Source organism: Vanacampus margaritifer, chromosome 9, assembly GCF_051991255.1.
Source record: "Vanacampus margaritifer isolate UIUO_Vmar chromosome 9, RoL_Vmar_1.0, whole genome shotgun sequence".
Lineage (NCBI taxonomy): Eukaryota > Metazoa > Chordata > Actinopteri > Syngnathiformes > Syngnathidae > Vanacampus > Vanacampus margaritifer.
In genome coordinates this window covers 24944557-24967357 of record NC_135440.1, presented here as the reverse complement: position 1 = coordinate 24967357, position 22801 = coordinate 24944557, and the positions used below count along the sequence as shown (strand labels likewise).

General features: G+C 42.1%; 2 protein-coding genes and 1 long non-coding RNA gene across 4 annotated transcripts; 2 read left to right on the top strand and 1 right to left on the bottom strand.

Annotated features, from left to right (window-relative positions):
* Nucleotides 1-158: 158 nt before the first annotated feature.
* On the top strand, nt 159-8234 carry il11a (interleukin 11a). The gene is made up of 5 exons (XM_077575600.1): nt 159-542; nt 1246-1403; nt 6241-6336; nt 6504-6665; nt 7980-8234. The coding sequence occupies exons 1-5, from the start codon at nt 536-538 to the stop codon at nt 8157-8159; spliced, it is 603 nt and encodes a 200-aa protein (XP_077431726.1). The 5' UTR covers nt 159-535; the 3' UTR covers nt 8160-8234.
* LOC144057733 (uncharacterized) lies at nt 3805-11076 on the bottom strand. Its single transcript, XR_013295314.1, has 3 exons — nt 10894-11076; nt 8046-8098; nt 3805-3829 (listed from the first exon to the last, which is right to left on the bottom strand). It is a non-coding gene; the product is annotated as an uncharacterized LOC144057733 (long non-coding RNA).
* znf628 (zinc finger protein 628) lies at nt 10403-22795 on the top strand. Of its 2 annotated transcripts, none has more exons than XM_077575590.1 (9): nt 10403-10496; nt 10955-11462; nt 12536-12608; nt 12701-13651; nt 14499-14672; nt 14763-15087; nt 15160-15314; nt 16896-17138; nt 19870-22795. In XM_077575590.1, exons 2-9 carry the CDS (start codon nt 11092-11094, stop codon nt 21790-21792), a joined length of 4215 nt encoding a protein of 1404 aa, XP_077431716.1. In that variant the 5' UTR covers nt 10403-10496; nt 10955-11091; the 3' UTR covers nt 21793-22795. The 2 variants fall into 2 exon arrangements, with proteins under 2 accessions (XP_077431716.1, XP_077431717.1); XM_077575591.1 differs by lacking the exon at nt 10403-10496 and adding an exon at nt 10504-10645.
* Nucleotides 22796-22801: the final 6 nt, after the last annotated feature.

Here is a 22801-nt window from a genome sequence, read left to right as displayed (position 1 = left end):
AGAAATAGAGAGGGAGAGAGAGCGTGTGTCTGTGTGTGTGTGTGTGTTTTTATGAATGAAGTGAGTCACTGGCGATGTGTCATAGGCCCGACGTCTTTATAAAGGAAGTTTTAAACAAGCCTAAACACTTCACTTGCGCGCAAAAATTGGACTTACCACACATCGCATCCTTCTCTCTTGCATTTCTCTCTCTCTCTTTCTCTACTCTGTCCAAGTCTCTCTCTACCTGCCATAAAGATAACAACAGCTCAAACTTTGATCCAAACTTACAACAACAACAAAAAGTTGGACGATATTTATTTTATTTATTTTTTATCTCCCCCACAATTCAACTTGTCTTTGCCGCGCTCCGTGCGAGCTGTCAGGACGCACTTTGCTCCTCATTTTGACTGAAAAGGCGCCAAAGGAGAAGCCGGAGCACGTGACACGTCTTGCCGGAGTGCCCGTTGATTTATTATTGTTTTTTTTTAATTTTTATTTATTTATTTATCCACCTGCTGTTTGGGTTTTCCCATTCTGTTGGATTCCAACCAATATGAAATGTAAGTGAATGTGTGAGTGCTTTTTTTTTTTTAATTTAAAAATAAATCTAGTGTAATTTTGAATTAGGTGCATGATGATAAATACACACCAAAAATAGCACACAGTCAAAGTTTTGGACACAGTCTCTCATTCAACAGAAAGTGTGTGTCAAAACTTTCGACTGCTAGAATTTTTTAAAGGCTGCTTTACTGTCCTGAAATGATTCTGAGTTCACACGCGTGTTATTTTGTCAGTAAATCCTTGCGGTTCACCTGTAATTATCAAGCCTCCAGTAGGGCTTCAGCACCACTGTGGTCCCCTCCTTTTTAAATGCTTTACACTAGCTTGTATTTGAACTTGAAAGGCAAAAGAATGAATGAGCTTACTGTTTGCAGCGTCTGACTTGGCCCCCGGTCTATATAATTTATAGCGGCAACACACGCGCCTATCCAGTTGCAGGTGTGACAATCAGCCGCATTCATTGCACGGCTTTATCCAGGCCAGGAGTGATGCTGATGTGTTTAATGATTTGCCTGTGAAAACATGAATCTGTCACCGAGGCTCAACGCGGGGGCGCCGCGTGCCAAGTCTGGCGCTATTGTTTATATTATGTTGCAATATCTTCCTCTGGAGTTGACAGCAGCGGCCTGAGGTCATTCTCATTACGGCGAGATGACAGCGCCTCTCCGCTAATTGCTTCCGTTTTCTTGCCCTTCTCCGCAGTGCTGCTCGACTCGTCGTCGTCTCTGCTCTTCTCGCTGCTATTGGCCCAGCTGCCCGTCTTCACGTCTGCCTCGCCGCTGCCTCAACGGCGGCCCAGCGACATCGACAGGCTGTCCAACCAGACCAAAAATCTCATGAAGCTCACGCAAGAACTGCTGGTAAGTAAACAGCAGCCAACAAGATGGCAGGTGTCAAACTCGAGGCCGGCAGGATAGATCTGGTCCGGCAAGTCATTTGATGTGGCCTGAGAAAGCTTTGCTATAACATTTCCTTACTAGCCATAAAAAAATGCTAACAATTAAAAGTAAGGTCCCGGAATGAGAGGAGCAACTTCCTCGCACTGTAGCTACATGCCTAATCCGCAAACAAACACATGTAGTGCCACTGTAAAACAACCTAGCGTGGTACAAATCATCATTCCCCATTGGAATGAATGGTAATGTAATCAATTCGTTCCAACTGTCCTCCTACTGCAAAGAAACCAATGTGAATTGGTGTTTGTCAGATGTGCCGTTTGTCGTGTAGCTCCAATTTTTGCTTGTATTTTAAGACGATGAAAAAAAAAATAAGACAAGCGGCGACTTGTACCGCAAAAAAAACTTGAAAGTCAAGGCACTTGAAGTGTGACTCTTCAAAATGTATAAAAAAAAAAAAGAAAGAAAAGAAACTACTGATCCTGCACTTTCTTAAAAAGAAAATATTTCAAGCTGATCCTGTTTACACATAACATAAGTTTGTTTCCCAATGTGAACCGAACCGTGAGCTTAAAACTACACTAAAAACTGATCCGTGTGTCATTCTGGTTGTTAGTTTACTTAATAAAAAAAACAGAAACTTAAAAATTGAAGTTTTGGATAAGGTTACACTTTCCACGTGGAATCGGTAAATCTAGCTTAAATGATTCGATGGTAAAATAAGTCGAAGCTCATTCATATTGTGTTGAATATGTTAATGACATCGCCAACTACTGGCCTGGCATGCATATTACAGCATTCTCAGAAAAAAAAAAGTTTTTCCTGTTTTTGCTCATTTTTTCTTGGTGGTCGTTGTATAAACTCCTGACAAATCGTGCTTGTGACGGCACTTGCTAGCCATTGCATCAAGTCTTAATGACCTAATAGAATTAATGAACGCGCTAATGTTATCTTCACGCCTTTTAGCATGTGTTCATGAGCTCAGCTATTACGTAGGACTCCGGTCGGACTTAAGCTGCTTTTAACTGATGACCGACTGGCCAGAGTCCACGTGCGGGCTTAGACAAGAGCAGAGATTTGACTGAGTGACCTCACGGGCCTTTAGAAAGCTGACTCAGCAACCTTATGGCACCTGACCTGCAAATAAAACTCACGACAAAGGCATAGAGAGAGCGTGACATGAAGAGTCAAGCTAGCGGGTTAAAAAAAAAAACTCCATGCCAAGATGTTTCTCGCCTCCAGCTCAACTTAACATACCAATCATGAAATAACAACAAACATGAACTGTACGAGATAATGTTTGCATGAAATCATGTTTGGGTTCTGCGGCAAGACTGTGGAAGTGTGATTGGCGTAGAATTGTTCCCACCGCTGAATTACATTGTACGAACACGTCTGGCTAAAAGCGTCTATTTTGTTGACATTTGAGTGGGTAGGAAAATCAGATGCGAGAATGTAGCCAAGACTCGTCTCCAGCTGGTGTTTTGTAACAGGTGAAAATGCACGCGGATCATATCTGAGCATCTTTGGTTTCACATGACTGATCCAGATTCTATTTTTGCATTATGCAAACTTTAAAACTCTTTGTGTTGGGGAGATAAAGCCAAGAATAGCCTCGTACTCTCTCTAGTCTTGATTAGTCGATGTGTAGAAGAAGTGTTCTAAATATGTGTGTGTGTGTGTTTGAGGCTATCGCCGTCGCCATCGTCTAACCTGTGGTTGAGCTCAGAAAAAAACACGCACACACATCAAGGAGCATTGGGGACAGTATTTGACAGTGTTCAGTAACATGGAAGATGTATTTTTTTCTTATTGTGTGGAATTTTTGCTAAAAAGAGGACGTCGTTCGGAAAGATAAATAGAATAGGAATCCGTGGAAAGTCCCAGCTCCGGCAGCAATGAAAGTGATGCTTTTAAAAGAGGAGCTGGAGCGTATACGTATAAGTTTATATAAGTTTTTTGCGACAAAAACATGTCAATGTGGCCATGTGTGTCTGTCCGGTGGCAAAGACACGTGTGCATTTTTGCGGTCCGGCGCGTATGCGGTGCGTATTGAGGCTTCTGTAAATAGTCACGGTTGTGTAGGTGTGGTGTTTAGTGCTTGACTTTTGGTCGCCACAGCAAAGTGACTTGATAAAAATCAAGAAAGATTTATCACATTCCTGTATTTGCATTCAGGAAGACAGAGGCTGGACGCTAAGTTTTGCCGGGTGAGGTCATGAGCCGCAATGGAGGGAAGCAAGAAAAGGGAGGATAAGAGGGCCAATTTAAAGGCTGAGAAAGATGGAGCTAAAACCACAAGAGATGAAGAGATCAGGCAGCCCGAGTGGCGTGTGCGTGAAGCGCGTTTGTGTGTGTACCTGGTATGAACGATGAATGGAGGACAAAAGCTGCAGAGACAAAACATAAGACCACGACATAAGTGAGCTGTTATGAAGAGACACAATGCGGCACATTCATGCCAAAAAAAAAACATCAACACAAACAACAACAAAAACAGGTTAAGGAAACACCCGGCCCACACAACACGTTTGCACAAAACATTTCAGAACACTAATCACCTTAATATTGTTATGTTCCTCTCCGGGGAATGACGCATGCCGCATCACTCATTTACATTCATTAGTGGACCAGACATAATGTCTCTTGTTCCGTTTTCTACTATAGTGGTACCTTGATTTACAATACAAAATGAAAACACTTGCTCCTGTTGTCACTAGCCAAGCCACGCCCCTTAAAGGCATACATGCAACACAGTGGGTAAATGGATGGCATTTAGGGGGAAATTTGCTGTACAAATAAATTCAGTTACGACAAAAAAATCTGACAGTTAATAACTCTATTTCGGTCTCATTTATATCAGAGTGTAATTCCACTGCCAACCGCTAGATAGCAGGACACTTATTTAGTTTGTGTAAATTCGACAGAAGAAGAAAAAACAGGAAGTAATGTATTTTGCACCTCCTTGTTTTTGTTGAAACTTATTGAACATTATATTTTGTAATCCAAATTTTTATTGCTACAGAAAGGTTATTTTTATAATGTACATTTTGGTACATATTGTAAGATGATGAATTAAGTTGGTTAGTTTAGAAAAAATACGATTTGTTAGAGTACACTGTAGAATATTTTTGTGTTGTTCTTACTCACTTTAATATGAAATATACTTAAAGGTGTTTTTGAAGCTCTGGGAAAAAAAATTACGTGCCATAAATGCTATAAAAACATACCTAGAAAATATTTACATAATGTATGTAGAGACTGATGGTTCCTCAATTCACCTGCCTGCATACCGTTTACCCCCCTCTGGCGGCCCGGACGGGAATTACACGAGAGTGAGCGCAGACGTGGATGACAACACACGCCGTAGCTGGGCAGTGGGCAGCACTGCGTCATTGCAGCTTTTTATAGTGACCCTGGAGTTTCCCTTCAGCTGTGTGCTGCCGCTCCTCGCTGCCTTCTTGGTCACGGCGTGCGTTGTTGTGTGCACAAAACATCCTGTGGGTTCAAGTCATTTGCTCGCATTGTTGACATTTGGCAGACCTGGGAAAATTACTCGCACTGTGTTGTTAAGTAGAAGTACAGATTTTAAAAAAAATTGTATGGTAAAAGTTGAAGTGCTTATTCAACTTGAATTCAGAGATTTGCGTCTAAATACAAGTTAGAAGGTCATTGCGAAAAGCGTGTAGACTGAAAACTATGTAGTACTGAATTGTGGAGATATGGCGTTTAACTCTTTTTTTCTTAATTTTTGTGGATGAAACAATGCCCAGTGATGCTCTTCACCTGTCGAGCATGAATTTCCCACACTAGAACTTGAGCGCTGCCGCCTTTGTTTGCATCAGCGATTATTCCCCGCAATTGTTAGCCTGTTAGCTTGCATGCTAACTGGTGGCTAGCATATTTCCTAGTGACCAAGTGGGATATATTTCAGCCACCAAAGGCTAAACATGTAGATAGGAATGTGTCTGTATAAGAAAGATGCATCCATTTTTTCATCTCCTCTTTTAACTCATTCACTGCCATTGACGGTTATAGACGTCAAATATTCATTTTAACTATTTCTATTAGTTACATTTTGTTTCCACTTTTGTTAACAAGAGTATGAAAACCTAGAATTTTTGTATTGTACATTTAGAGCAGATATAAAATTTGTGATTAATCGTGAGTTAACTCGTGAAGTCATGCAATTACAATAAAAAAATTAATCGGCCGACACTTCTAATTTTTAATAATCTTTTTTTTTTTTCGCGTCAGGCGATTAATTTTTTTTTTATTGTAATTAATCACAATCATAAATGTTAAAGTAATAGGAATAGTTCAAATGAATTTTTGACGGCAATAGCCGTCAATGGCAGTGAATGAGTTAATAGTTTGCAACAAAAAAATATGCTAATTAGCTAATAATAAGACCTGAGTTTTCCCGCTTTCTCTATTTACGTCATTTTTTCTTAATTTTTTTGCAACATAAGGAGTAGAAACGGCATACTAGTTTTCAAACGTACTACAAGATACCTGAAAAATCGACTTGATTACAGTAACTAAGTACTTTTACACTCCCCACCAGTGACATTTGGGGAGGCTGAGTGCGAGTGAACTCGCGCTGACCCCGATCGACCGCACGTCCCTCGGCGCGCGCTACTGTCTGAAAGCGCAGGGAACAAAGCGTCTCCCGGCTAACCTTGTCACACTACTAATACTTTCCTCACGCTGCCGTGACTTGTCTGAGGGATGAGCGCAGCCGTGCTGATGCAAGATAGTGACGAGCCGCTGTGTGTTTGTGTCTTGTTTTCTCCTTCAGAGGGAGCATGCCTTCGACTCTGACGTTGAGCCCCACAGGTTCAGGTCCCTGCCAGAAATGAGCAACAGATCGGCCAATGATCTCAGCAACCTTGAGGTAATGCCCCCGATAATGTGTTTCTTCTGGGGATGGTGTGTGCGTGCGTGCGTGTGCGTGTGTGTGAGAAGTCGGCCTGTTTTCTTCGTCTTCCCCGCGCAATTACAGCACATCTTGCCACACCCATGCTCACTCTCTCTTTTTTTTTTTTTTTTTTTTTTCCTCAGCTGAAGCCCACACTCTCTCAGCTGCACGCCGACCTGAAGCTGTACGAGCACCACTTTGAGTGGCTCAACAGGGTGTCCAAGAAGCACCACAACCCGGCGCTGCCCAAGCTGGTGGAGGTGATCAAGGAGATGAAGTCGCTCATCAATCTTCTGTACCGTCAGGTGAAGAGCCCAGCTTCAATTTGGCTTTGAGTGCGTCGAAGCGGTTAAAAGCCACGCATCCAATAATTTTTTTTTTTTATAACGTGGGTGGGCGTAATGAGCCTATCCCAGCTGACTTATGGCCCTTTTCCGCTGCACGGTCCCTGGGCTCGCTCTGCTTTTGAAACTTTTCCATTGGCAAAAACAGCAGTAATCCCCAGGGGCCGAACCTTGTTGCAAATAGCAGAGTGGTTGACGTCGCCTTCCACACACCCCAAAATGTTGATATTTGCTTATATAACCCCCCCCCCCCCCCCCAAAAAAAAAAATTGCGGCAAAGCACTACTTTTGTAATAGCCAAGACTTTGTTTTGTATAATACTGTAGAACCTCCTTCCCTCACTTCAACATAGTTCCCCCAAAGCCTTTTCTAGTAGTATAAAAGTAGTGCTTTAGCACCATCGGAACTCCATTGTAAACTTTTTTGGGAGAATGTATTAACCGTAATCCGCTTCGAAACTCAAACCTCTGTCTCATATAAAAGGAGTGCTTTTGGTGCCATCTTGTGGCATCTAAAGGCGTATCAGAAAGATCACAAAAGAGTTTTATGGGGACATGGAATGAGTCCTGCCGCGGGTAGCAAAAATCTGGTTTGTAATCACCTTAACTCATTCACTGCCATTGACGGGTATAGACGTCAAAAATTATTTTGAACTATTTCTATTAGTTTCACTTTTTTTCTCCACTTTTGTTAACAAGAGTATGAAAGCCTAGAATTTTTTTTATTGTACGTTTAGAACAGATATAAAAATTTGTGATTAATCATTAGTAAACTATTGAAGTCATGCGATTAATTACAATTTAAAAAATTCATTGTCTGATGCTTCAAATTTTTTTATATTTTCTTTTTTTGTTTGATTACTTAATTATTTAAACTTAAGATTAACCTGATCTGTTCTATATGTACAATACATTTTTTTCTGGGTTTTCATACTCTTGTTAACAAAAGTGGAAAAAAAACCTAAGAGAAATAGTGCAAATGAATTTTTGACGTCTATAGCCGTCAATGGCAGTGAATGAGTTTAAATACCACAAGATGGTGGCAAAGCGCTTCTAAGCGACAAGGCTAAGGCCTGACAAAATGGAGCAATCCTCCTTACTTCAACACATGGCACCAAGATGCCACAAGATGGCACCAAAGCCATATTTTTTATATTAGACATAGCTTTGGCCTGCCAGGGAGTCGTCGACTGTATTCCCCCCCCCCGTCGTTTTATACAATGTGACATTTTCTGGACACTCGAGTAAATGAATGTATGGTTGATCCCGCCAACAGATGCAGAGGGTGGAGGCCCCAAAGCTGACCCCCGCCACCCCCTCCCTCCCCCCGCACCTCACTTACCAGTTTGACGTGCTGCAGTCCAGCCAGGAGCTCCTCCACCACTTCAAGCTTTTCTGCGATTGGGCATACAGAGCGTTCATTAGCCTCAAGCCAAAGATCTCCACCGTTCAATGAGAAGTGAGAACGCACAGAGCCCCGCCACGGGTAACAACGGGGGGTCTTGTCGGTGTGCGCTGTAGTCAAAAGGCATCCCAAGAGGCCGCAATATCACCTAACGGCATGTGCAGAGAATCCTATTTCTTTCCACCAGAGCCAAAGAGGATGCACTATAATGCGACTACAATAACCATCTGCCAGTGTAACTATGGTGATCATAATTTCCTGAACTCTTACCTAGTCCATGACCATGTTATTTATGTATTTATTTATTTATTGACTGTTAGTAATTTATTTAATGTTATTTATTTGAAGTTGTTGTGCGTCACTTGGCATCTTCATTTCTTGATTGACGTGAATTTATTTGACCACATACTTCTTGTTTTCTTGTGTCTCACTGATCTCCGAGGTAGCACTTAATTATTTCTTTTCTTCAAACTAATTACTTGTTATGTGTGCATTTATTCATCTGACTTTATTCCAGTAGGTGTAGCATACATCTCAGATAGTCAAGGTTATTCACAGTAGTGCCCTTAAAGTACAAAAAAAAAAAAAAAAAATCCAATGTGCCAGTTTTGTCATGTCAAGTAATCTGCAAAAGTCAGAATGGAGGTCGAAGACAAGTGAATGCTTTTTCGTACTAGAGTCAGAGTATCTATTTTTGTAACGCCTGTTTCTCACGCTTGGAGAATGAGGAGACATCTCTAATGTGGTAAAGTTGTTTGAGTGGGCCCCGTTGTTGAGCACTGATGGACCTGATTAGATTCTTTGCACAAACTTGTAGGATTAGCGTCTTGGATGAGTGAGGGGGGGGGGGCTGATTTTGAAACAATGCTTTGGAATTTAAAAGGGGGGGGGGAGTTAAACACTAAAAGTCTTAAAATACTATGTATTGTGACACTCTTATTACGTAAAGGTGTACATAATTGTACATGAATGTAAATGGTTGTAAAAGTGCTTTGTGTATGATGTTGTTTTCTACAATATAATTTAGATTACCAATTTCCTCACTATCATTTTTGTTCATTCCTCTTCTAGTATTTGTTACAGTATTGGCTATTTATTTAAGTAACTTGGTGGAACTATTTATTTTTGTGCTGCAAGGGAGCAAGTCTCCTCTCTTTTTTTATACTTTTATACAGTTTGTATTCTAATAGTGTACACTTCAATTACAGTATGTTAAATTATTGTAACATCGAGATGCCTCTTCCAGACACTGATTGGCTTCAATGTGAAATATGTGCCTTGGTGAAATAAAAACTACAGAATGTGCAACAAAACAGATGCGTTTTGGGTTTTTCGGGATAATTAGTGATATCTACAGCGAGTTTTGCCATTTGGAATATAGAGTAGAAACTATCCCATGATGCACTGCGCCAATTCATGAGTTACGATAGAAAAATATATTCAATATATGTCGAGCAACACATCACAACACAGATGGACATAGAAAGTGATCAGAAAAGTGATGTCACCAAAATATAATTTTCAAATCCAAACTACAAGTTTTTCTCTTCAATGTTATTGCCCTAAACCCTGCAGTCGTGTCCAAACTATGGAGCCATTTGTGGCCGCCGTACATTTTTAAGCGTCCGGCGGGATACATAAGGTGCCTATCTCTGAATAAAGTTGTTCTAGTAGGCTTTCTATTACTTTTTTTCTAACATCAGCCAGAAGGTTTTGAGCTAAGATTTTTTTTTCCCCATGTAAATATAGGCTCTATACATGATTCACTAGGGCGGTCGTGACAACTCTAATGCAAGATACCAATATAATGCTATGATAATTAATCAATTTATTCAATATTCTCACTGACGCCACAGCAGCTATGACGAATATGTAACAGCGATGACGTAATTACGAAGACGTAACTGTTGGAAAACTGTTTTAATTCATTTTTATTTGACTGGCGCTTGAACTATATTATTCACACTGTACAAGTCTCCATATGGTGACTAGGGAGTATGAAATGTGTGAAATTATTCCAAACACAGCTCCGAACGTAATTTCCGGTATGCACACGCATGAGCACTACATATCCCAGACTGCTTTGCGCCATAGCCAACTGGTACAGACTCAACATCAACGTTTGATTGACAAAACAAAAACATTAACTTTTACTTTATTGCGAATAAAATATAATATAATTGACGCCTACAGTTAAATGAGGACAGGTGGTAAGGAAAGAAAAAATATAGCACAAACACACTCGCAGTAGGAAGTAGCTAGCCAATCGGAAAAGCTCATCATTTGCGTCAAACGGCCAATCGCCATCATTGTTCTTCGAGGGCGGCTTCGGGTGGAGAACGTTAGTCTGTGCTGTTTATTGTTAAGGTTGTGTGGATTAGCACTGCGGTATGCATCTCATTCTCATATTATCAATAATATCGTTTACGAGGGACTTCAAGATACGCGACGAGTTTCGCTTTTTAGCCGATGTTTATGCATGTAAATATCGAACATTAAATAGACGTTCTGCTTAGACGAGGGCCAAATGTGGGCCAGTAAGTAACGTTGACTGTTTTGTTGACACCGTTAAAAAAAAACCTGGGAGTTCTAATGTTTATGTTTAGCTAGCATGTTCATCTTTAGGGTTAGGCGAGGACATTTTGTCTGATACTAGTTGGGGATTGTGCATAGCTAGCAATTTAGCAATCAATAATATGCTGGGGAATTACAGGGAGCAAAGATAGTGGAGAGCTTCCAAGGCAAGAATGAGGGGAAAAAAAGTGGGACTAGGGTACATTCTTACCACGAGTGAAGAGTGACATCGGATTATTATTTTTTTGTCTTCACGCCCGTTTTGTGTGCAGATGGATTGACAGCTGCTGCTTCCGGTCGTGGGACTGGATTCCAACACTACAGCAACAACAAACAAAGGATGGCCTGGATGAAGTGTAAGACTATGCTCCAAAACTGATCTGCCTCCGAGGAAACGTCCTCACCTGTCATGGCGAATTCTGTGGCCACTCTGGTGGTCCAAGCAGAACTTTTGGCTCCAGAGTCCTCCGCCTCCCTCTCTCCTTTCCCGTCCCTTCTTGGCTCAGGCGAGGATGACCGGGACAGAGAGGACCTGGTGGACGGCAACAAAGGCGTGGCGGACAACGTGGAGGTGGTTCTGGACATGGAGGCATCGTCGGAGTCGGCCCAGCAGGCCGAGCAGTCCGAGCATCCCTTCCAGTGTCTGGACTGCGGGAAGAGCTTCAGGTGGTCGTCCCGGCTCACGCACCACCAACGGAGCCATAACAATGAGAGGCCGTACCGCTGCAACCTTTGTCCCAAGGCCTTTAAGGGCTCCTCTGCTTTACTCTATCATCAAAGGTACACGCATACACCTGCAAAATTTATTGAGATCTAATACAAAATCACTACACAAAATGTAGGACTCAATTTTGATCAACACTGCCAGAAAGATTGACGATGTTTATCAGGGGCAAGACGTGCGTTTGCATTAGTGGGGAATTACCAGACTTAATCCACCTTTTAATACCAACCCAACATTTAGCAATTAAAGAAACCGTAAACGTAATAAACCGACTGTGCCATATATCATAGTCATATTTTTATAATAACATAACAAAAACATCCACATATCCATCTTCTATCATGCTTATCCTCACCAGCGTTAGGGTTCGGATTACACAAATCATTGAAATGACCCTGAACTTTCGACAAGTCGGACAAGATGGACAGGTTTCATGTGGGTTTTGCACCTTTTTTTATATATACAGTATATGGTTTTGCAGCATGTTAATAATGCAAGTTGTTAGACTCGTGGTTTAGCAATCCCACATATTATGAATAGAATAGCGTATAATTCAGTGTTTATGTGGTTAATTTACAGTTTTATGTGCAGACACGGACACAATTATACGCTGCAGCAAAACTAAAACCACACGAATTAACTCATTCACTCCCAGCCATTTTCACTGAAGCAACCCCCTTCGCTCCTGGCTGTTTAACTGGATTTTGCAAGTCCCACAAAATATTGTGTTCTATTGCTATAAAAACACTTCATCACGGAAAACATATATTTGTGTCTGTTTCCGTTTTGCAGCAATTAGCATTAGAATATAGCTAAGTTTCATAAATATTCACATTCCTTGTGAAAACACTGGCAAAAAGAGCTTGTTGCAACATGGCCCTGGCTGGTCTCTTATACTCTGCTGCCACCTGCTGGCCGTTTTTTTTGTAATAAATATCGCTTTAAGCCACCTCTTCATGTCAGAAGCCGCATCAAAGCTTTCTATATGCTCTTGCATAAAAAAACGGATAAATACGTTTTTGGGAGAGAAGGACAAATGATGAAAAAACATATTTACACGTTTTTTGGGTTTGAATGAGTTAATGCCCAAAAATGTGCCGTATATTATACTGCAGTTTTTTTTTTTCAGGTCTCACTCGGGAGAAAAGCCTTACAAATGCCAAGATTGTGGCAAAGCCTTCAAGCGCTCCTCTCTTCTCCAGGTAATGACTAACACGCTGCTGTATTTTAATAGTTGGAGACCTAAGTATTTTTGGGGGATAAAAAATATATCGTATTTGTTCTCCATCAACAGGTGCATCAGAGTGTCCACACGGGCGTCAGAACATTCTTGTGTCCGTATTGCCCCCTGACTTTTAAATGGAGTTCGCATTACCAGTACCACCTGCGCCAGCACACAGGCGAGTGCCCGTACCCGTGCGACACTTGCCCCAAGGCCTTCAAGAACTCCAGCAGCCTCCGGCGGCACAAGAACGTCCACCTGGGCCTCAAACCTTACACCTGCAACGTGTGCAACAAATCCTTCACGCAGTCCACCAACCTGAGGCAGCACATGCGGATCCACACGGGCGAGAGGCCGTACGTGTGCGGCGAGTGCGGACGCAGCTTCACGCACTCGTCCAACCTGGCGCTGCACAAGAACTCTCACGCCAGCCCGGGCGCGGCTGGCAAGGAGGGCAAGGGCGGAGAAGAGGGAGGGCGGGGCCGCGACCTGGTGGAGGTGGTGGTGGTGGGCTCGGAGGAGGAAGCCACTTCCATGTTGACGGCCATGGTGGGATACGTCAGCCAGGAAGGGAGCGACGGCGCCGGGGTGGGGATGGAAGAAGTCTTCCTGTCCGCGTCGTCATCCGGCCGGGACGCAGACCTGCTCCCGCGGCTCAGCCTCACCCCGTCGGGGGAGAGCGCCGGCTCATCCCGGGCTATCGGGACCGAGGTCCACTTGAGCACGGACACCGGCGCCAGCCTGCTGCTCTACAGCTGCGGCAGCTGCACGCACACGTTTGCCACGCGGATCCAACTGGAGGAGCACCAGTCCATTCACATGGCCCCGGCGGAACACGGCTCCGATGGGGAGGCGGGGCCAGGGGCGGCGGAGGTAGAGGTGCAGGTCGAGGACGAGTTGGTCAGGACCGGACACCTGCTTACCGACTTTGAGGAGGTGGTTGAGACGACCGCCGCGGCTGAAAGCGGACATACGGCAGAGGTGCTCCTTGGACTGTCGGACCCGGCCGACGGAAACAATTCAGTAAGTGAGAAGAACTCGGCTAGTAACGCGTTGTAATATTAGCGAGTAGACGTACTTGCGTACGAAATAATCATATACGGTCAACCCGAAGTGCACTTCCAGACACATAAAACTAGAGCTGTCAAAATGAATCGATTAATCGACTATCAAATTAATAAGACAACTATTTTAATAATCGAGTAATCGTTTGGAGCCATTTTTTTAAACTGTCCAAATCCTCTGATTTCATCGTAATTATTCACTGATTTCTGCAGTCCTTCATGAAAGAAGATGGATTATATTCTGTGTGTGAGCAAAATAAGACATTTGCAAACATCTGTTTTTACTTTGGAAAACAATGACCAAATTTGTAACATAGTACAACATCAGTTTTTTTTTCTAATCACTAATATGAATACGAAGTACGAAATAAACATCAATCGCTGGTTATTAAACAGCAATCGGGGGGGAAAAAAATACTTTTTCAATACACTTTAATGCAAAAACAAAATGAATCCAATAAGTTGATTAATCGATTGAATCATCAATTAATTGATTCAAAAAAAAAAAAAAAAAAGTCTGATTTATGCGCTTCACAACACCGACATTGGAATGAGCATAATCCCAAAAATGAATCTCTAAAATTTGTTTAAAAAAAAATAATAATAATAATATGTCCCACGCTTTTTATACATGAAAGTGTTCAAACATTTAAAAAAGTCCGCTATCTTAATGCTAATGCTAACCTATAAAATATCACCCCAAACACGATATAACGGTAATGTTAGCCTTCAAACTGCTCCTTAACTTTAGCACTTACAGTATCAACCTGTGACCTTTTTTTCTTCTTTTCGGTTGCTCCTCAAAGAGTGTGGACGCCACCCAGGCCCAGTTTGACCTTCTGCAGAGCTTCAGCAAGGTGATTGAGAGCTCCAAGAGCGCTGAGCCAGAAGCCCCAAGCGCATGGGCGGCGGGGCTGTCATGCGGCTACTGCAACAAGTCTTTCAAGACCAGCGGAGGCCTCAATAGACACGTGTCACTGGTGAGAACAACTTCTTCTACTTATTGAATACCTACTACGGCAATATGTAACATCCTAATGACATCATCTCCGCTTGCGTCGCACACGCAGATGCACTCGCTCTCATCCCAGTCCCGTTCCCAGTTCAGCTGCTCGGCCTGCGACCGCTCCTTCCCCCTGCTGTCCTCGCTTCTCACCCACCAGCACTCGCACACCCCCGAGCAGCGGCTCCTGGCCGAGGCCGAAGCCGAGATCGTGTGCCCCCCTTCCCTTTCCTTGTCCCTTCCGCTGCCTTCGTCTCCTGACAAGCAGCAGGAGGGAAAGAGGGAGATTCACGCCAGCGTCATAGCCATGAGCGAGGAGCGGGAGGAAGTGCCCGTCAAGCTGGCCAAAAACTCCAAAAAGGGCGGCGGGTGCAAGAACGCCACCGCAGGAGGTAACAGGGATATCATGAGCATAAAAGACGATATACAGCAATTCCCATCGTCCTTTCTTCTCTTTCGTACAGAGCGGCCATATCGCTGTTCCGAGTGCGGGAAAGCCTTCAAAGGGTCATCGGGGCTCAAGTACCACATGAGGGACCACACTGGGGAGAGACCCTACCGCTGCACAGAGTGTGGAAAGAGTTTCAAGAGGTCCTCGCTGCTCTCCATCCACCAGCGGGTAAGGAAAGAACGAACATTGTTCACATGTGTTGCTGTCAAAATCAATCGATTAATCGGCAAGTAATTGATGATCAAATTAATCGACAACTATTTTAATAATCGAGTAATCGTTTGGATTATTTTTTTATTTTATTTTTATTGTCCAAATCCTCTGATTTCAGCAATCAACAGTAATTGTTCACTGATGTCTGTAGTCCTTCATGAAAGAAGAGTGATTATCAAAATAAGACATTTGCAAACATCTGTTTTTACTTTGGAAAACAATGACCAAATTTGTAACAGTACAATATCAATCCCCTCTTTTTTTTAATCACTATACAAATATGAAGCACAAAATAACGACCAATCACTGGTTAACTCATTTACTCCCAGCCATTTTCACTGAAGCAACCCCCTTTGCTCCCGGCTGTTTTACTCGATTTTGACTGATTTTGCAAGGCCTACATAATATTGTGTTCTATTGCTATAAAAACACATAACTCACCAAAAGAAATATTAGAAGTCTCTTTTTTTCATCAGAAAAAACAAGTATATTTCTATCTGTTTCCGTTTTGCAGTAATTAGCATTAGAATTGTTCACAAATCTGTTTAGAACTGTGGGTAAATGAGCTCGTTTGCAACATGGCCCTGGTTGATCCCTTATACTCTGCTGCCACCTGCTGGCCGTGTTTGTGATTACTACCATTGCTTCACCTGTTCTCTGCAGTTCAGAGGCTGCATCAAAGCCTTCTGTATGCCCTAGCATAAAAAAAAAAAATAATAAAACGTATAAATACGTCTTTGGGAACATTTAAAATAGAATGTATTTATACGTTTTATAGGAGCAAATGATTTAATAAACAGTCATCAGGGGGGGAAATGCTTTTGTAATAGACTTTAATGTAAAGTTAAAATGAATCCAATTAGCCAATTAACTCGTTTACTGCCATAATTTCATTAAAAAAAATAATTAGGGACTTCAGGCGATTAAAATTTTTAATTATGATTAATTGCATGACTTCACTAGTCAACTCACAATTAATAACAACTTTAATATCTGTTTTAAATGTACAATAAAAATATCTAGGTTTTCATACTCTTGTAAACAAAAGTGGGGAAAAAATGTTAAACTAATAGAAATAGTTTAAATGAATTTCTGACGTTTATAGCCGTCAATGGCAGTAAATAAATAAAAAAAAGAAAAGATTATGAATAATTCGGGGCGTCAGGCGATTTAAGTTTTTAATCGTAATTAATCGCATGACTTCACTAGTTAACTCGCGATTAATCACAAATTTCATATCTGTTCTAAATGTACAATAAAAAAAATTCTAGGTTTTCATACTCTTGTTAACAAAAGTGGGGGGAAAATTAAACTGATAGAAATAGTTCAAATGAATTTTGGACGTTTATAGCCGTCAATGGCAGTGAATGAGTTAATCAATTGAATAATCGGTAGATTAATTGATTTTAAAAAATATTCGGTAGCGACAGCACTAGTTTTGCTGAATGCTCTGAAGCGATCCCATGAACCCGTTACCCTTCATTTTTGTGGAGAATCCCCCCCCAGAAACATGTCACGTATGCCTCTCTTGCGCAGGTGCACACGGGTGTGCGGGCATTCCAGTGCCCTCACTGCGCTCTGACGTTCAAGTGGAGTTCACATTACCAGTACCACCTGCGGCAGCACACGGGCGAGAGGCCGTACGTGTGCAAGGAGTGCGGCAAGTCCTTCAAGAACACCAGCTGCTTGCGCCGGCACAGTCAGATGCACTCGGGACTGCGGCCTCACGTCTGCACCATCTGCTCCAAATCCTTCTCGCAGACGTCAAACCTCAAACAGGTCAGCGCCACGTTCATCTCGGTGCATTTGACATGACCAAGGTCCTGTCAAGTTTGTCGTTAAGTTTAAATTCATATTTATCCGGAACCTTGCCCAACACACTCGTAATACAAGCAGGATTAGATCGAAGTTAAAAAAAAAAAAAAAAGCAAAGTTTGCCGATCTTAACTCATTCACTGCCATTGACGACTATAGACGTCAAAAATTCTTTTTAACTATTTTTATTAGTAAAACATTTTTTCCCACTTTTGTTAACAAGAGTTTGAAAACCTTTTTTTTTTTTTTTTACCGTATTAAAACAGATATAAAAATTGGGATTAATTGTGAGTTAACTCGTGAAGTCATGGGATTAATTACGAAATTATATTTTCTCTAAAAAAAAGAAAATATTATTAAAATGTTTTCGGAAATTAGGGGCATCAGGTGATTAATATTTGTAATTGTAATTAATCCCATGACTTCACTAGTTAACTCACAATTAATCACAAATTTTACATCTGTTCTAAATGGACCCCCAAAAAATTCTAGGTTTTCATACTCTTAACAAAAATGGAAAAAAATGGTAAATAGAAATAGTTCAAATGAATTTTTGACGGCGTCGAAAATTCTTTTTAACTATTTTTATTAGTAAAACATTTTTTCCCACTTTTGTTAACAAGAGTTTGAAAACCTTTTTTTTTTTTTTTTTTTTACTGTATTAAAACAGATATAAAAATTGGGATTAATCGTGAGTTAACTCGTGAAGTCATGGGATTAATTACGAAATGATCTTTTCTCTAAAAAAAAGAAAAGATTATTAAAATGTTTTCGTAAATTAGGGGCATCAGGTGATTAAAATTTGTAATTGGAATTAATCGCATGACTTCACTAGTTAACTCACAATTAATCACAAATTTTACATCTGTTCTAAATGGACCCACAAAAAATTCTAGGTTTTCATTCTCTTAACAAAAATGTAAAAAAATGTAAATAGAAATAGTTCAAATGAATTTTTGACGGCTATAGACGTCAAAAATTCTTTTTAACTATTTTTATTAGTAAAACATTTTTTTCCCACTTTTTTTAACAAGAGTTTGAAAACCTTTTTTTTATTTATTTTTTACTGTATTAAAACAGATATAAAAATTGGGATTAATCGTGAGTTAACTCGTGAAGTCATGGGATTAATTACGAAATGATCTTTTCTCTAAAAAAAAGAAAAGATTATTAAAATGTTTTCGGAAATTAGGGGCATCAGGTGATTAATATTTGTAATCGTAATTAATTCCATGACTTCACTAGTTAACTCACAATTAATCACAAATTTTACATCTGTTCTAAATGGACCCCAAAAAAATTCTAGGTTTTCATACTCTTGTTAACAAAAATGGAAAAAAAAATGGTAAATATAAATAGTTCAATGAATTTTTGACGGCTATAGACGTCAAAATTTTTTTTTAACTATTTTTATTAGTAAAACATTTTTTCCCACTTTTGTCAACAAGAGTTTGAAAACCTATATATTTTTTTATTGTATTAGAACAGATATAAAAATTGGGATTAATCGTGAGTTAACTAGTGAAGTCATGGGATTAATTACGATTTTTTTTTTTAAATAATTTTTTCTCTAAAAAAAGAAAAGATTATTAAAATGTTTTCGGAAATTAGGGGCATCAGGTGATTAATATTTGTAATTGTAATTAATCGCGTGACTTCACTAGTTAACTCACAATTAATCACAAATTTTACATCTGTTCTAAATGGACCCCAAAAAAATTCTAGGTGTACATAATCTTGTTAACAAAAATGGAAAAAAAAAAGGTAAATAGAAATAGTTCAAATTAATTTTTGACGGGTATAACCGTCAATGGCAGCGAATGAGTTAATTGACTAGATAATGCTTTTTTCTTTGTGATTGCTTAGCTTCTATCTCATGCACTGATTTGCATTTGCTAGTTCACAGCCAATGACAGTGATTGTCACCACGCCAATTTGCATACTGTGATTGGTGGCTTATTAATTGTAGGCGAGTCGACCTTAAACATGTCTTGACATATAATATGCTATACGTGACCTCACTAGTCTCTAAACATGACATTGGGATTAATATTACATATGTGGAATATGAGTTATGCAGCAAAATTCAGCCGCTTTTTAAAATCAATCTCAGGTTGGCCATTTTGCCACTTGCTGTCGACTGAAAATGACATCACAGTTGCTGAGGTCTCAGGCAACGACCAATCACAGCTCACCTGTTTTCTGAAACTGAGCTGTGATTGGTTGTTACCTGAGACCTGCGCAACTGTGATGTCCTTTTCACTCAACGGCAAGTGGCAAAATGGCCGCCTTCTGAAATTGATCTAAACTGTTGGAGTGCAACAGTGGGGTTGCATTGAACATATTATTGTCAAGAATTTTTTTTTTTGGGGGGGGGGGTAACTTTATTTTGTTCTGCCTCCTCTTTATTTTGAGTGTAATTGCTGCCCACTAGATTGTGGCACACTGTTTAGTTTGACAGTTTAAATGTGACTAAAGAAGAAGACTGAAAAGAGGACGTGCGCCCTAGTTTTTGGATACAATTATTGAATGTCAATCCTCTAAAATCCTGCTTTTTACTCCTACAACCGACAGCTGTAGGTTCATTGTATAATTGTTATCTTCCGGCATGATTATTGATGTATATTATTAGATGAGAACTTACATTTGTTAGTTTAATTTAATTTGCCCCCCCCCAATGAACTCTTTTCCACAGCATGAACGCACCCACTCGGGCGAGAGACCCTTCCGGTGCTCCCACTGCAACAAGTGCTTCACCCACTCCTCCAACCTCCAGCTCCACCTCCGCACGCATTCCCCGCAGAAGGACTTCAAATGCCCGCACTGCTCCAAAGAGTTCGTCATGCACTCGTACCTGCAGCGGCACATCCGGACGCACAGCAGCGCCCTCCCGCTGCCCTCCCCCGAGGCCGCGGGTCAGGACGGCGTGTCGGTGAAGGCCAGCGTGGGCGGGGTCACCACCACCACCACGCTCCTCAACCCCATCACCTTGCAATCGTCGGGGAACAGCGGCAGCCTGATCGTGTCGCAGCCGGCGCTCAACATCCCCGTCAACACCTCCCAGAACTATTTCATGATCCAGACAGCCAGCGGCTTGCAGCTCATCCCTTTGTCGGGTCCCGCGTTGCCGCCAGCTCCTCCTCCGCCGCCGCCGCCGCCGCCTCCTCCTCCATCCCAGCCGCAGAACTTCTACCTGCTCCAGTGCCCCTCGACCAACGGCTCTCAGTCCAGTTTGATTCTGGTGCCCACGGCCAACCAGCCTCCAGCAGCGCCGGACCCGGCGAGCGTCCCCGTTTTTCAGACTCTGCAAGCGTTCAACAGCCGAACGCATGCTCAGCTCGCCCAGTTTCCGGCGCTTTCGCCACAGCACCAGCAGACCCGCATTGTTGTAACCAACAATAATAAGGATGCAAACACAGCCGTCGGGCCTCTCCCGGCTAACTCTTTACTCCGTAGGCCCATTTTAGGGAAGAGCAACCGGACCGCAAGGGGCCGACGGGGCCGCAAACCCAAATCCGCTCTTCAAAAATTAGCCGAGACGCCGAGCGCGGATGTGACGAACTGTAACGCGGCCGGTGTGCCGGAGCCCGTCGGTACCGCCACCAATTCCGTCTCAACACCATCCTGCCCATCCGCCGCATCGAACCGCGTACTTTCGCCGTCGGCCGCTCCTTTCCAAAGCATCTCGTCTTCCGCCGACGTCGCATCCACCACCCCCAGCGTTCCAACGCCACTTCCTACAACTCCCGGCAATAACGCCCTGACGGAATTGACCCAAATGAATCCGGCAAGGACCTTGACGGAGAAGCAGTTTGTTTTCTGTTTCGACAATCAAGGACAGGCGAAGGAGGGTCTGAATGTCGACGAGGGGGGCGAGTCGTACGTGTTGCAGTTTGAAGAAAGGGACGTCTCGTCAGAAGAGGCGGCGGGCGCGGGATTGGGCGGGGAGGAAAAGTCGCTCGTGCTGCAGTTTGAGGCAAATACGCAAGGAGAGGCGGACAAGGGTGGGGATAAAAGCGAGATGATGTCACTTCTACAGGGGTGGGGGGGGGAGAAGGCGAGTGAGAGTCAATCGGCGGAAGAGGAGTGCGGCCAGGGGGGCTCTTTTGTCTTCCATTTTCACGCCGAGGAGCAGGAGAACCATCAGTCTCAAGCGGGCTTCAATCAAGAGCACGACAACGGCTTGCCAATTTCCTGCGCTTCGGCTCAAGGTCTGGTGCCGCTCCACGGTCCGGGCGTGGTCTTCCAAGTCGGCGGCGACGGCGCCGGCAAGATGGAGCAAGAAAGCCAGGAGGGGATGCAGATGATCGCTTTGATAGAACGGCAGGGGGCCATGATGGGAGAGGACGGCCGGGACGCAGCCGGCACCGGGGGTATCTTCCAACTGGAAGGGGGCGACGGCATTGTCATCATTGAGGTGAGCACCAGTAACTTAACGGAGGAACGGATGGAGAGGGTCGCCGAGGCGGACGTTTCACAAAGCGGCGATGGGAAATCGGAGGGCGAACATGAAGACGCAAAGGAAAAGTCTTCCAAGGAAAACTGTTCGGATGATACAGAAGGACATGCGATCGGAGATGGGCATCTACCGAAGAGATGCACCACTCTTACCAATTAAAATACACCGCTCGCAAGAAGTTGGGGCAATTGGGCTTTCGATTGAAATGTCACAATCAACCTAAAATGCACTAGAAACTTTACAGGTGAACTTAATTTGACCTTCTTGAACGCATACGTCCAACTGGTCAATGTTTAAGTCGCTTTTTTTGCAACAGATCCATGACTCGACCAATACTTTTACTTGTTCACTTAGAAATTGTAGTCGTCTCATGCTTTTCATATTTGGACGCTTCAGTGGCCATTGAATGTCATCAGCGGGTTACAACAGGTTGCATCTTGAAACAAAGATTGTAAGAGTCACTGAAAGGCAATTTTGCCATTCAGTTCCTTGATTTAGACAAAAGTTTCTTTTATAGTTTGTATTTTGTGATCGGGATTTTTATTCATATTTTTGGGTTGTCAAAGCACCTTGTAAACACTTGTTTTTTAAGGCGTTATACAAATAAAGTTTGTTATTATAAAACAAGTTGTGCAAAAAAACATGTTGAACATTCAAAAAGTCACAGAAGGTCAAATTAAGTTAAAGCGTGTGCATTTTTGTGAGTTGGGTCTTTGCTTGATTTATTTCCCCCCCCCTTGAATATTTTCCCACGGCATGAACACACTCACATTACATCCTGGAATTTCACCCAATATCCCCAACTTTTTTTTTTTAGTAGCGTATGTGTAAGTTGAAGATGTAGTAACCTGTCAGTGAATGATTGGACGGGCGCCTCACTTTACTAGCACTTTACTTTCAATCTCCTGAAACTGATAGCATGCAGTTAGGGCGGGGAGGGGGGGACGTGTTGTAATGCCACGGTGCCACATATTAGAAATGTTATACATTCAAATAGGCTGGGCATGAACTTTTGACTAGTCCTTAATGTAATAGTTGAAATGACAGTCAAGAGGCAGAACTATGATTTTTTTTTATATATATATATGTAAACTGTCGATTTGTTCACAATGTTAATAGTAGCTTAATAATAAATGTCTTCATTAATTTAAATCATGTATAAGCTGTG